The 15,013-nt window shown below is 41.9% G+C and overlaps 1 protein-coding gene across 10 annotated transcripts in view; it reads right to left on the bottom strand.

Moving 5' to 3' along the window:
- MRTFB (myocardin related transcription factor B) overlaps positions 1-15,013 on the bottom strand; it is a 220,489-nt gene that overhangs the window by 23,274 nt on the left and 182,202 nt on the right. For all 10 annotated transcript variants that reach the window (XM_049904747.1, XM_049904743.1, XM_049904745.1 and 7 more), the window contains 2 exons: positions 13,075-13,209; positions 6,095-6,342 (listed from right to left, as the gene is read on the bottom strand). In XM_049904747.1, coding sequence (XP_049760704.1) covers positions 6,095-6,342; positions 13,075-13,209 — 383 coding nt within the window. The remainder of the gene's footprint in view (positions 1-6,094; positions 6,343-13,074; positions 13,210-15,013) is intronic.

The following is a 15,013-nucleotide window of genomic DNA, read 5'->3' as shown; positions in this document are numbered from 1 at the left end:
GCTGCTGGGCCAACTGGATATCCCTATGGGGGGGTGGTGGGGAATGGCTCTTGACTGATCCCTACCTCACATCATTCCCCCAAAATCTAAATGTGAATTATAAAGCAATAAAGCTTTTGGAAGAAAACATAGGATAGTATCTTAATGGCCTTTGGACAGGCAAAGATTTGTTAAACAGGACATAAAAAAGCAGTAACTAAAAGGGACTTTCACTTTTGACAGTGAAAGTCAAACAAGAGAAAAGGAGAAAATACTTGTAATACATATTCTGACAAAGGTCTCATATCTAGAATATAAAAAGAAGTACTGCAAATCAGTAAAACAAAAACAGAAGCAAAAAGAAAATGCATGGAAAATGGGGAGGGGGTGGATTTGAACCGGCATATCACAGGAGAGTATACCCAAATGGTTGATAACTATATGAGCAAGTACACAACTCCATCAGGTATGAGAAAAGTAAGAATTAAAATCACAACGAAACAGTACGGCATACTCAGCAGAATTGCTACAATTATGAACAAGAGTGATAATATCAAGTACTTAGAGAGACACAAACTCACACAGACTGCTGGTAGAGGTGTAAATTGGTACAACTACTTTGGAAAATGGTTTCATAGTTTTAGATAAACTAGACAAACTTCAGATATATTAAAGATAAACATATACCTATCCTATGTTTTTTTTTGATCCTATGATCCAGCAATTCCATTCCTCGACACCCAACAGGAAGACAAACACATGTGTCCCAAAAGGCACAGATTATTTATTATACAGCATTATTCATAATAGCTCCAATTGAACTACTTTGCAACCCTGCTTTCCATCAGGAGTATGATGGATGGATAAATTATAGTGTAGTTATACAATGGAATACTAAGCAGAAATACAAAATTACTTAGCTACTGCTGTGGCACAGCAGATAAAGCACTTGGCTATTAACCAAAAGGTTGGTGGTTTGAATTCAGTGGCTGCTGTGAGGAAGAAAGATGTGCCAGTCTGCTTCAGTAAAGATTTACGGCCTCAGAAACCCTATGGGGCAGTTCTGCTCTGTCCTATAGGGTTGCTATGAGTCGGAATTGACTCAACAGCAGTGGGTATTTGCAACAGTAAAGATGCTTGTTGCATCTAGAAAACAATGTTAAGCAAAAGAAGCCAGATGCACAGAGTGGTGTTGTAAGATTCCATTTAAACGAAGTCGACAAATAGGTAAAACTAATCTATGGGGATGGAAGTCAGGAGAGTCGCTGAGAGGGTACATGCGGGTGCTTTTGGGGTAGTAATAATGTTCTGTTTCTTGATTTAGGTGGTGACCACAGGGGTGTATTTACTTTGGAATTAGTTTTCACTTTATGGCTTATACACCTTTCTATTTCTAAGTTGTACTTCAATTAAAAAAGTTAATAAAAAAAAGGATGGTGAACCAGTGGTCAAGTCCAAAAGTTAGGTGCTTTGTACTAATTTCTTCAAACCCCTTTCCATGTCCAAGCCAAGCATCTCCCTAACCTCTTCCAACTTCTAACTCTTGGCAACAATCCAAAAATCCAAATCCACTGCTGTCGAGTCGATTCCAACTCATAGCGACCCTACAGGACAGAGTAGAATTGCCCCATAGAGTTTCCAGGGAGTGCCTGGTGGATTCAAACTGCCAACCTCTTGGTTAGCAGCTATAACACTTAACCACTATGCCACCAGGGTTTCCCTGGCAACAATGGCATTTCCTTTTCTGGGTGATTGATGCCTGTTCAAGAAAGGTACACATGATGGTTGATCCTATAGCCAATCCCATTGTGGTTTTGGGCTTTACTGTCATTACAAAGCCTTGGTGCTAAAACCAGAGACCTTGAATTCCACGTTCTGAAACAGGGGTCTGAAATGACAGCGCTGATGGGGTGAGAGCCGTCATGGGATGGGCTTTCTCAAATGAGTTTCAGAAAGCCTGTGGTGAAGCCAATTCTGGCCTTGTCAACGGTTAACTCCCGACATTCATTTTGGGGTCTTTTAAAATCTGCCTAAACTTTGTTGAAGTTAAATACCTGAAGTATTTGAAATGAAGTTTTTTGACGTTTGGATGAAATGACAAATATTTTATGTATCACTCACTATTCCCTTACAAATTCAACTTTTAAATTTCATGTTAGATTTATGGAAACTTATTATTTAAATCAGTTTCTCACCCTTATTTTCAGTATTGTCTTCCCAAGGAGCCATTTAAGACATTTTTTTCCTAATCTTCCTCCTCATGAAATTTTCATACTACAGATTTATTACCTATATCTGTTTATATGTGTCTGTGCTTTATACATAAATTGAGTAAGACTTTTTCATTCCCCCAGAATCAACTTTTGCCCCCTTGGGGGCAATATCACCCCTGTTGAGAATTCATGATTTAATTATCTGTTCATGCTGCCTTTTTGGTCGAAAATTTATAATATTGTACTTCTTCCCAAGATTAACAATTTAGTGTTTAACTTTTAAAATAACAAAAATAAGTTAATCTACTTTTCCCCAGATCAGGTTCAGAGAGATGATGTGACCTTCTACAACCTTTCAGGTCTGTGTGGCCCAACTGGGACGAAAGCCCGGCCTCTCCTGGTTCTGGCTCTCTTCATGGTACCAAACCCAAAACCAAACCTGTTGCCATCCAGTTGTTTTGACTCATAGCAACCTTGTAAGGACAGAGTAGAACTGTCCCACAGGGTTTCCAAGGCTGTAATCTTTATGGAAGCAGACTGCTACGTCTTTCTCCCACGGAGTGGCTGGTGGGCTGAAGCTGCCAACCATCTGGTTAGGAGCCGAATGCTTTAACCACTGCACGATCAGGGCTTCAAAAGGATATATTAACCCATTGCTGTTGAGTCAATTCTGATTCATAGTGACCCTACAGGACAGAGTAGAACTGTCCCATAGGGTTTCCGAGGAGGGGCTGGTGGGTAAAATTTCACTCCTATGAGCTCTACCGAACAAACAAAAAAGCCCCAACCCCCTTGCCACTGAGTTGATTCCAATACACAGCAACCCTACAGGACAGAGTAGAACTGCCCCATAGGGTTTCCAAGGAGCAGCTGGTGGATTCAAACTGCCGACCTTTTAGTTAGCAGCCTGAGCTCTTAACCGCTACACCACCAGGGCTCCATGAGCTCTACAGGACTTCCAAATTTCGTTTCTTGTGATGGAATTTTGGTAAAAATAAAAAATAGGTTAGAAAATGTCTCCATTGTTAGGACCTGGAAATGAAAAAGAACTTCTGTTCCATTTTTGTGTGGTAAAATAATACACAAAAACAAGTGTTCTTTCCTCCTCTTGGTTCCTGGATCTTTATGCATGATGCTTTCTTTGGGTGGGTGGTTGGGTTATTTCAGTGGTGGGAATTTTTGAGGAAGCGAGAGGAGCAGAACGCTTAATGGAAGGACAAAAGAGATGGAATGGGGGGATAAATAGTTTAGCTACCACATAAAAAAAATACCTTAGATATATTCTTCCCATTGGCCCAAATAGCCAAATTCTTTCATTACACAGAAGACTCTTGAATAGATACTAAAAAAACCAAACCCGATGCCGTCGAGTCGATTCCGACTCATGGTGACCCTAGACACCACAAAAAAATTATTTTGTGGGACTTTCAGTTTAACAGTTTCCTCATCATAAAAAAGCCAAAACCAAACTCACTGTTGTTGAGTCAATTCCGACTCATAGCAGACTTAGGACAGAGTAGAACTGCCCCATAGGGTTTCCAAGGCTGTAACCTTTATAGAAGCAGAATGCCACATCTTTCTCCCGCAGAGCAGCTGGCGGATTCGAATGGCCTACCTTTAGGTTAACAGCTGAGCACTTAACCACAGTGCCACCGGGGCTCCTTCCTCACTATAAGATGGAGTCAATAGTATCAACTCCTCCTAGAGTTACTGTGAGGATGATGATGTTAAGTGTTAAGCACAGTGCTTGCTTGGTGCCTTGTAAATTACATATAAACATGAGGCACTGCTACTGTTATTGCTATTATTATTGGTGCCCAATGTCAAAGGAGTGGGGGCAGTGAAGAGCATCTCCCTAGGTCCTGGACAAAGCTGCAGAGCAGTGGCAGTTTACCTCTGATACTCTTCCAATTCTCTTTGGCCTTCCCTGGTTCCCTTCCTATGTCAATAGCTCACTCAGGCCTGCTTGCTCTTAGTAACATGTTACAAAATCAGTCCCTTCTTTGTCTGTATGCCCTAATGTTTTAAATTTAAGTGCTTCACGATAAGGTCTGAATTACTAACAGGTTTAATCTTTCTTGAGCTATCTGAATCATAAATGAAAAAAAAAAATTGATAATCATTAGCATGTGAGCAGATCTTTTTTTTTTTCTAAACAGAGAAGCTTTTTAAAAAAAAAAACTAGCAAGTCTTTATCCTCCACCAGAATCCTGGGAGATTAGCGGTTTGTGTCCACCCAGAAGCACCTTGGAAGAAAGGCCTGGCGACCTACTTCCAAAAAATCAGCCACTGAAAACCCTGTGGAGCACAGTCCTACTCTGACACATACGGAGTCACTATGGGTCAAAGCTGACTCGAAGGCAACTGGGTTTTACTGGTTTATCCTACGCCAGCTTTTCTACTCCTAAAAATTATAAATTGATTATAAATTGAATAGCTTCACCACAGAGAATAACTTTTCCCTGTAATGGGATTTTGCTTCTACTTTGACTTGATGGCAATGGGGTGGGATCTTTTCTAGAGTTGACTGCAAATGCATCTATCCTCTAAAAATGGGGGAAATGAAGGCCGGGGTTTTTGCATTTTCAATTAGGTTTCAGAAACAGCATACTGGAGATGTATGTCTAGAAATTTCCTTTACTACATATTAAAATTTGCTATGGATGTCTTGCTATGAATTCAGTCTCGAAATCATCAGAACTCACTCTCTTCTGTCCCTTCCGATTTGTCCTGGTAGCTTGTGGCTCACCATCCTCCTGGTTGTTGGTGGCCAAACTCTGGAAGCATTTTCTTCTCCACAGTTCTTGGGCACCAGGACCTTCTGTCTTTTGAAATATCTATGACCTACTTTCCACTACCAGTGTCCTTTCACCATATCACATCTAACGTATTGCACAAGCTCTAGCCACTTTTTCCTTTTCCAGACTCCCCTTGAATACCAACGCCCAACTATTCTTTCCTGCACTTCAATTTCACCATGTCACAACTACTGCTCTCTGAAGCACTCTGCTGTCTACCACATCAAGATTAAACTCTTCTGCCCAACTTCAAGTTCCTCCAGACAGTGGCTCTACTCAATTTTGCTTTCCACTTTTCTTAAAAATTAATCATATTCTTCATTTGGGCTCTTTATCTCACCATCCTTCATCTGTACTTACGTTCATATCATTCCCCTTTGCCTGGAAGGCTACTTCCCAGCCCTTCCACATATACAGATTCTGCCTTTTTTTTTTTTTTGAAGTTCTGGCTCTTGCAGGGATTCAAGGTCTAAGAGTTAGATTGTTGTTGTGTATCATCAAGTCGAGGCCAACTCATCGTGACCATATAAAACAGAGCAGAACTGCCCCACAGGGTTTCCCAGGCTGTAATCTTTATGGTGGGTGGGGTGGGGAGGGGTAAGGGTCTTTTCTCCTGCAGAGTGGCTGGTGGGTTTGAACCACTGACCTTTTGGTTAGCAGCTGGGCACTTAACCATTACTGCCACCAGGGCTCCTTTAAATTCTGCCTTTCTCACAAAGCTTTTCTCTACCTGTCCAGCTGTTATGCCCATTCGTCTTTTTACCTTGTTTATACCAAGCTTTATACTTTTTATGTTTCTGTCCTAGTATCTAGTACTGTTTTGAGTATATAACAGACAAATCTTTCTTGGGTGTATAATTTCAAAAGGCATTTCTCACTTGGAAAGTTCAGAACCTATTTTGGAGGGCAGACACTGGACTGGAACACGGGCCACTCTCACTATGCTGACTTCAGGCATTGTAGGATAAGCTTTGAGACAATAAAATGAAAAGAATTGTTGAGTGCGAATAAATCACAACATCTGACCTTTAGTAACTTATGTCTCCTCATAAAGCATCACAGTAAAATCCCCTTTATGAAGACAGCATTGACCCCAGCCCGTACTTGAGTGGTGCAGGTAGGATGGTCTGGTAGTTGTAGTGTTGCTGCTGTTGACTCAGGATCTGCAGCTGCAGGAATAGCTGCTGCTGCTGGAGCAGGCGGGCGTAGTTGGAATCCATCTGCGGCTCGTTCTTCTCACCTTTCTGATCTGGTGGAATGTACTGGTGGTACTTCAGCTTCTTCACCCGTGGTTTGGGGTCTTTGCACTTTTTGCTACGGTGTTTGTCATTTGGATTCTTGGGATGGCTTTGCTGTTTTTGAGGAGAAGGAAGTAAAGAACATTTTAAGAGATGTCCCCACGTGATAATCTAGTTTACATGTGCAATGCATTTTAGAAACTTGTATAGCCACTTTGGAAAGCAATATACTAAACACCTTGCAAGAGCCTATTCCTAAGAACTGATTTTCTCCTGCTGCACTGTTATCTTAGGATACGGGCAAGATGCTGAGCCCAGAGTTCCCTACTCAAATTCAAGAAACATTTACCTTGGGTCTCCTGTGTAGACACATTGCTAAGGGCTTAATATATTATCTCAAGTGAAAAACAGGCCATACACTAAATATACAATAGGAAAAAGATTAAGTATATTTCACTATAACTATGTAATGTTTTACAGTCATTAAAAACTATGGAGTAGTAAACTTTCATCTGATGCACAATAAAAAATTTAAATAAAAAGAATCTATGGAGAACATGTAAAAACATAAAAATTCTCCTAAAGAGGAAGAAGCTGGGTATAAAACTATGTATTTCATGGAAACTAACACAAGAATGAAAATACTGAGTAATGTGAACATGGATCTTTAAAATATTTTAAAAAATGCAACACATTTTTATTTTGAAAATGGGGCATAAGACCTTATCTTGTGATTAAGAATCCGATGTTCCCCTCCCCCTGCATCCTTTTCTTTTTCTAAATTCATAAATTATGAGGTCATTTTTTACTTTTTCAGTACATATAGTCATAAAATAACTTCATCTGAAAAATAAGCCCATCCAAAAAGAAAAGGATTAAGAAATTATACCTAAGCTGCTTTAGGTAAAATACCCAACTTAATAAGACACTTTGAGAAGCACTAAATATAGCTATTGATGTGATCATGTTATCAGTGTTCACGTTCAAAGAACTAGGAAATTGCAAAAAGAAGAAAAATTGCAAAAACTGCCCCAATTCCATAGACCAGAAATAGTCAATGTTAACATTTTCTGTACGCCCTTTCTGCATATGTTAAGATTTAATGTAACTGGGCCGATACCATACGCTTCTCAGAAATATGCTTTTTCCCACCCTTCACTTAATACACCATGAACCTCTTCCCTTATAAGAATTATTCTGCAACCAGATGTTTGATGGCTGCATTGCTTGACAGTTTATGGACATTCCAATGGGGTGCTAGGGCTGATTCGAACTGGCTCTGACAGCCGGTTCTGTGCATCTTCTCTCAGTTCTACATTCAGCGACATCGTGATAGCAGTGTGAAATTGCCCACAGCAAGAATATTTACACCACAGGAATCTCCAAAGGCTACAAACCACCCCTCTCCCTGAGTCAGCATAATCCACTTAACTAGTAGCCTATTTCTGAACATTTTTAAGTGAGGATTTGTAAAAAGGAGAAGCGTGTTGGAAATGGCTTACCGTTGTGAATCTCATGGCTTCAGAGTTAACCATCAGGACAATCCTTGCTTTAGTCCTTTATTTACTCCCAGGACTTCCTCCCCACTCCTCACTTTCTCCAACACTACTCTGGTCATTGCTCTTGGTGATTTTAATACCCACACCACACACACACAATCCTTCTAATATTCTGCTCTTTCATTTCTTTGACCTCTTTTTCTCTACATATCTCATCCTCTACCTCAGCCACTCACTGTCTGAGTCATAACCTAGACCTTGTCCCTACCCATAACTACCTTCTCACTTTCCAGCATCCTATTATCGGGCAGCCACCACCTGTCTTTTCAACCTGCTCCACCCAGAATCCCATCTCCAGCAATTATTTGATGCCACTGGGATTTACAATCTTACTACTTTCACACTGTCCCTCACTGCCCTCCTTATCCAACCATGTCCCACAGTCCACTCACTTGCATGGCCCACCCTCTGCCATACTTACCCAGCACATCCCAACCCAACTCTGTCAATTCCAGGTTCTCAATGTGTCTTTCTTTATATTTTCAACTGGATCATTCTTTGTTGTGGGGAGCTGCCCTGTGCACTGTAAGATGTTTGGCAGCATCCCTGACCTTTAACCCACTAGATGCCAGTAGCACCGCCCCCACTGTGACAACCAAAGTTGTCTCTAAACCCCAAAACCAAACCCACTGTCGTTGAGTTGATTGTGACTCATAGCGACACTATAGAACAGAGCAGAACCGCCCCACAGGGTTTCCAAGGAGTACCTGGTGGATCTGAACTGCTGACCTTTTGGTTAGCACCCATAGCTCTTAACCACTACACCACCAGGTTTCCAAGAACCCCACTGTGGTTTAGTCCATTCTGACTTATAGTGACCCTAAAGGACAGAGTAGAACTTCCCTATAAAGTTTTCAAGGAGCGGCTGGTGGATTCTAACTGCCAACCTTTTGGTTAGCAACTGCCCTATAGGGTTTCCAAGGAATGGCTGGTGGATTCAAACTGCCGACCTTTTGCTTAGCAGCCTGAACTCCTAACCACTATGGCACCAGGGTTTAAACTGTCTCTAGACATTATTAAATGTTCCTGGAGTAGGGGCAAAATCCCTTGTTGAGAATCATTGGTCTATTCCATGCCTGTACTTATGGGGCTGAAAGTGACTGCAGAAAAAAAATACATAACCATGCTGACAAGTGTTACTTTAAAACATGACTACCAACTTCAAGTGGTTCTAATGCTACGTGGCCATTCAGGTAGGTACTTATTTTCCTACTCTTTTAGAATGCTACCTCATGCCTTCTCTCTCATTAAACCTTGAATATCTCCTCCCCCTTCCTCACCTCCAACTGATGACCTTGCTTCCTACACACCAAGAAAATAAAAGTGATTAGCAAAGAGCTTCCACAAGTTCCTGCCTTGGTATCTAACCGCCTGCCTGTACCTGAGCTCTGTATGTGGCTTTCCTTCTTGCCGCTATGGACGAACTGTCTGAGCTACTGCCCAGGGCCAGGAGGTCTCCTGCACTAGAATCTACCCCTCTTGCACGCACATGGTCATTTGCTCCAGCAATTCTCCCCCCTCTCCTGGACCATTCCCATTGGCTCACAGCCACCCTTCCTTGCCCTCACATCTGGACCGAGCAACTAACCCATTTCTCTGTGTCCCTTTCCAGCAAACATCCTCAGAAAAGCTTTCTATGCATACCGTCTCCAGTTTCTCCCTTTCAATCTCTCTTGTACCGGTTCCTCCCAAGCTTTTGCCTCTATCACTCAACAGTTCTGTTCTTGTCAAGATCACTGCAGCATCCATGTTGCTAAACCCAAGGTCAGCTCCCAGTATATTAATACTTAACTGATCCACAGCGGCACTCGACACGGTTGTTCTCGCCCTCTCTGCTCCTTGAAATGTTTCATTTGGCTTCTAGGCCACCGTACTCTTTTGTCTTAGTGGCTGTTTCTTCTCAGTCTCCTTCACTGGTTCTTCCTATCTTCCTCAAATGTCTGAGTGTTCAAGGACTCAGTTCTTGTACCTCTTCTTCATCTACACTTAGCCCCGAGGTAATTTTACTGAGTCTGACATACTGATAACTTCCACATTTACGAATCCAGTCTAGACCTCTCTCCTGAGGTCTGCACTCATCTATCCAACCACCTCAACATCCCTACTCCTGTCTAATAAGCATCTCAAACTCCAGGCGTGCCCCTTCCCAGTACAGGAAACGGCAATTTCTAGTTGCTCAGACAAAGCACAGTGGACTGGTTCATGACTCCTCCCTTTTTTCACAGGCAACGTCTGATCTGTCAGCAAATCCTGTTGGCTCACCCTTCAGAATACAGTCAGGAGCTAACCACATTTCACTCCCCTGACTGCTAACCTGTCTCCTGCAGTAGATTATACCTTCTGACTGGTCTCTGCTTCCACCTTTGCTTCCCTTGTTTTTAACACATCAGTTCAAACCCTGCCAGCAGCTTCCTACCTCAGTTGTAGTAAAAAGCCTAACCTCTTACCAGGCTCAGGCTGCGTGCTGGCCTCATGGTTTACTTTTTATCACTGGCTTCCGTGCTCGGAGGCTTCAAATTTTTTTTCCCTAGTCACTTCATGGTGCCCTCCCTCACTTCTTTCAGGTAGCTGCCCAAATGTTATCTGCTGATTTTACCAACCGGCTGTTTAAAACAGGGGTGTCTCCCCAGCATCTCCTAGTCTTGCTTTCCTCTTCACCAGGGACTTGCCCTTTATTTTGTTATGTTTACCTCTCTACGCCTAACCATGGGTGGGGATTTGTGCTGTTTGCTTTGCTGTTTCCTCTACCACTTGTCTATCAGTTTCATTCTGCTAGGGCTTGTGTGTTGTGATGCTGGAAGCTATATCAATGGTATTTCAGATACCAGCAGGGTCATCCATGGTAGAAAGGTTTCTAAGAAGCTTCCAGACTAAGATAGATTAGGAAGAGGGACCTGGCAATCTACTTCTGAAAAATAATTAGCCAGTGAAAAATTTATGGACAACAGTAGAACATTGTCTGATATAGTGCTGGAAGATGTCCACCCCTCCCCCACCCCCACTTAGGTTGGAAGGCACTCAAAATATGACTGGGGAAGAGCTGCCTCCTCATAGTAGAGGCAACAATGGGCTTGAACACAGCAACAATTGTGAGGATGGTGCAGGACTGGACAGCATTTCCTTCTGTTGTATGCAGGGTCACTATGAGTCAAAATCGACTTGGTGGCACCCAACAACAACAGCACCCAGAACAGGACCTGACATATAGAAGGTGCCGAATAGGTACCTGTTGAATAAATAAATAAGGAATATGCATACTAATTAGAAATCACTTTAATTATCAGATACTTAACATATATCACACTGCCAGAAAATATTCTTACTTGCTAATCATCTCTCTACAATCTTACAATAATAATCAACTCACTGTCATCTGTTAATTTTGTTGTCCATAATAAATTTTATTTCCAGTCTTTTCAAACTGATCATAATAAAGAATGGAGTGTGAGCTAAGGAGGTTTGAGCCAATTGGTATGTAATGACAAAACAACTGACACAGCCACAATCACCTACCGGGAAGGGGACGGGGACGCAAACAGAACCAGTATTCCTCAGACTAAAATCTGCTAAAAAAAAAAAAAAAAAAGCTATCACCTATTAATTGGCATAAGTCTTCTCTCAGGACATGATGCTGGGAAACAGCCATCTTCATAGAAAAGTCCAAAGAATTGTAGTCTGTTTTCTCATACGTACCTGTCTTTCCTCTACTGATAAACTCAAAACCAAACCTGCTGCTGTCGAGTTGATTCTGACTCATAGTGACCCTATAGGACATAGTTTCCAAGGAGTGCCTGGTGGATTCGAACTGCCGACATTTGGTTAGCAGCCATAGCTCTTAACCACTACGCCACCAGGGTTTCCTGCCTCTACTGATAGAGTTCTAGAATTTCATACCTGAATTTCACATTCTTAAACAATATTTCTTCCTCTAGAACCAAAGCGCTCTCCTCTTTAAAGAAAGACATTAATGAAGAGCAGGAATTCAGAGAATAGGAGCAGAAGGGAACAGATTCTCAGTGCCAGCAGGGAAAGGTAGCTGGCATTCAAACCCTCTTTGCCACCCATGGGGCATACCTGGGAAGGTTGGGAGAGGAAGTGAGGGCTGTTTTCTTGGCACTGTTGCCACTTGTCACTCTCTGGAATTTCCCGCTCCATTGCTAGCCAAGGGAAGACAGTGATATATACCTGAGGCCACATACACTTGGCCACACTAAAAACAAAAAGAGCCTGGAGTAGAAATCTCTCCAGGGAGGTCAAGTGGCAAGGACAGATCCCAGTAGACAGAAGTGGGTGGTACTCACCAGGCTAACAAAAAGACACTCCCCTGCCTCAGAATAGCGCTGCAACTGATGGATGGAGAAGGCAGAATGAAGGCTGGACTGGGAATCGGGAGATGGGGGTCCCTCCTGGCTTTGTTATTTCTGACCTTCCTTGGGCCTCAGTCTCCTCATCTAAGAGCTGAGAGGGCTAGCTAGCTCTCTAATGTCCTTTCTTAGTTCCAAAAGCTTAAGTTCTATGTTCTCCTAGTTTTGGCAAAAACCACATCTGAAATGATTAAACTATTCGTCAGTTTGTTTCTCTCCCCGTTTATATAGCAGTTCTAAATATGCTTTTAATAAAAACTTAAAAAAAGTACTATATATTAAAATTTTTAATTTTCCTTTAGAATTATTCTAAGTGAATTATATCCACCAAGAAAAATGTAAGGAAGAGTGCCACAGATCTGAAGCTTATCTGAAGAACAAACCAAGCTTCATGTGGCCAAATCTGCCAAATCGGAAAACGTACTTGCTTCTCTAAAACCTTTAACCTGTCACGCAATATATCCGGAATACCACTGAGTATGACCTTGTTATAATCCCCAAACCATGTTACCATTAAAGACGTGTTTGTGAGACTCGTGAGTCATAAATGCTGTGCTGAAGCAACTATCTTACTTTTTTTCTCCTGTTTCATCTTAGTGGCTGCGGTGGTAGCAGAATTGGGAACGGCTGATAAAATGATCCCAGAAACCTCTCTGCAGAGCTCCAGGCATTTTATCTGGACCAAATTTTGTGGCATTTCTCTGTGACAACAGCACAATAGATCGTTTGTTGTAAGGTGGCAGTTTCAAACATTAATGCTGAGTTCTAGCAAGTTCTTCTGTGGCTCCGTTTTCAGGGCTGCAGGCTAGAAGGCAGGCTGAGTGACTTAGATAAGTACGTGAAGATTTGCTTTCGGTTCACAGGGCTACTGACCACAGTTACCAGTGAAGACACTCAAGCCAGCGTGTGTCCAGGGTACCCACCTTTACCAGTGCTGGCCCAGGTTTTGCTGAGGACACAGAGTTTGTGGGAAGGATGGGAGCTGAGGACCTTGTGGGAGGCTGATCCGCAGGAGGAGTTTTCAAGAATTCAGGAACTGCTGGGGGCACTGAAGTAAACTGGTGGAAAAGACAGAGAGGGAACAAGTCTGTGAGATCAACAAACGTAAGAGAAGAAAAACTGGAATCACAAGGGAATGGCTTCATTTTTTTTTTTTTTTAATTAATTTTTATTGTGCTTTAAGTGAAAGTTTACAAATCAAGTCAGTCTCTCATACAAAAATTTATATACACCTTGCTATACACTCTTAATTGCTCTCCCCTCAATGAGACAGCATACTCCTTCCCTCCATTCTCTATTTTTCAGTCTATTCAGTCAGCTTCTGGACCCCTTTGGCCTCTCATCTCCCTTCCAGACAGGAGATGCCAACATAGTCTTATGTGTTCTTTTTTTTTTTTTTAAGTTCTCAAGAAAAGAAACAAAAGAAAAATACACTATTATGTCTGAGACCCAGATGGTGGGGTAACATGCTTACCTCAGTGGAGGCAATTATTTAGTCTCTGCCCCAAGAGCAATGGAAAGCTAAAGCTAAATGAAGTTGGACCAACTAAACTGTAGTGTTTTCATTAAAATATGGTCAGAAGGATCCTTTTTTGGTAGGAATTAAAAAAAAAAAAAAAGGCCAAGATTTTAAAAAATGATCAAAATTATATGTGGTATTATGGACTGAATTATGTATCCCCAAAATATGTGTTGTAAACCCTAACCTCTATGCCATTATAATCCCATTTGGGACCGGGCTGTCTTTGTTATGTTAATGAGGCAGGATTAGTGGATGGTATATTTTGAGTCCATCTCTATTGAGATATAAAAGTGAATAAACAAACCCGCAGAGCAGAGTTGGGAGAAGACACAAGCTAAGCCACATGAAGACTGTCTAGGAGCAGAAGCTCAAAGAGACAAGGACCTTCCTTCAGAGCTGACAGAGAAAGACTTTCCCTAGAGCTGGCAGCCTGAATTCAGACTTCTAGCCTCCTTAACTGTGAGAGAATAAATTCCTGTTTGTTAAAGCCACCCTTGTAGTATTTCTGTTATAGCAGCACTAGGTAACTAAGACACATGGTTTTCATAAGGTTTCCTTGCCTTGTCACGCTAAACCTAGCTCATTCAAACAGGGTATTTAGTCTTCATTACAGAGCAGGATGGGTGCCCTCTAGTGGTTAGGTGCTGCTGCCCCCTGGAAGCTCCCTCTGTACACAGGTCCTCAAGGTGCCGCCTCATAGCTCATCTTACTCTCTCCAAACCTGATGAGCACTCTTCTCTCTTGTTAACCATTTCCCATTTCTTACAACAAGAGAAGATCTGAAGAATATACCCTGATAAAATTGATCTGTTTTACTGACAGTACCGCCTCACTTAAAACAAGTAGCTAATTTGTTACCTAGGCTGAAAAAAAGCTATTACTGAATTTCAATTTGGAATTATATATTAACCAAAGACGCTACTATAGGGGACTTTGTTAGGTTTTATCAAGTCCCACTAGCATGCGAAAGCTGGACAACGAATAAAGAAGGTCGAAAAATTGATGCATTAGAATTATGGTGCTGGCAAGGAATACTGAATATACCATGGACTACCAGAAGAATGAACAAATCTGTCTTGAAGGAGTACAGCTAGAATGCTCCTTAGAAGTGAGGATGGTGTGACTTCGTCTCGTGTACTTTGAATATGTTGTTGTTGATAGGGATCAGTCTCTGGAGAAGGACATCATGCCCGGTAAAGCAGAGGGTCAGTGAAAAAGAGGAAGACCCTCAAATAGATGGCCTGACAGTGGCTGCAACAATGGGCTCTAACATAGCAACAATTATGAGGATGGTGCAGGACTGGGCAGTGTTTCAATCTGTTGTGCATGGGGTTGTTATG

The sequence above is a fragment of the Elephas maximus genome, chromosome 12, assembly GCF_024166365.1.
Source record: "Elephas maximus indicus isolate mEleMax1 chromosome 12, mEleMax1 primary haplotype, whole genome shotgun sequence".
Classification (NCBI taxonomy): Eukaryota; Metazoa; Chordata; class Mammalia; order Proboscidea; family Elephantidae; genus Elephas; species Elephas maximus.
Note: the sequence above shows the minus strand (reverse complement) of the source record. Positions and strands in the feature narration are given on the sequence as shown.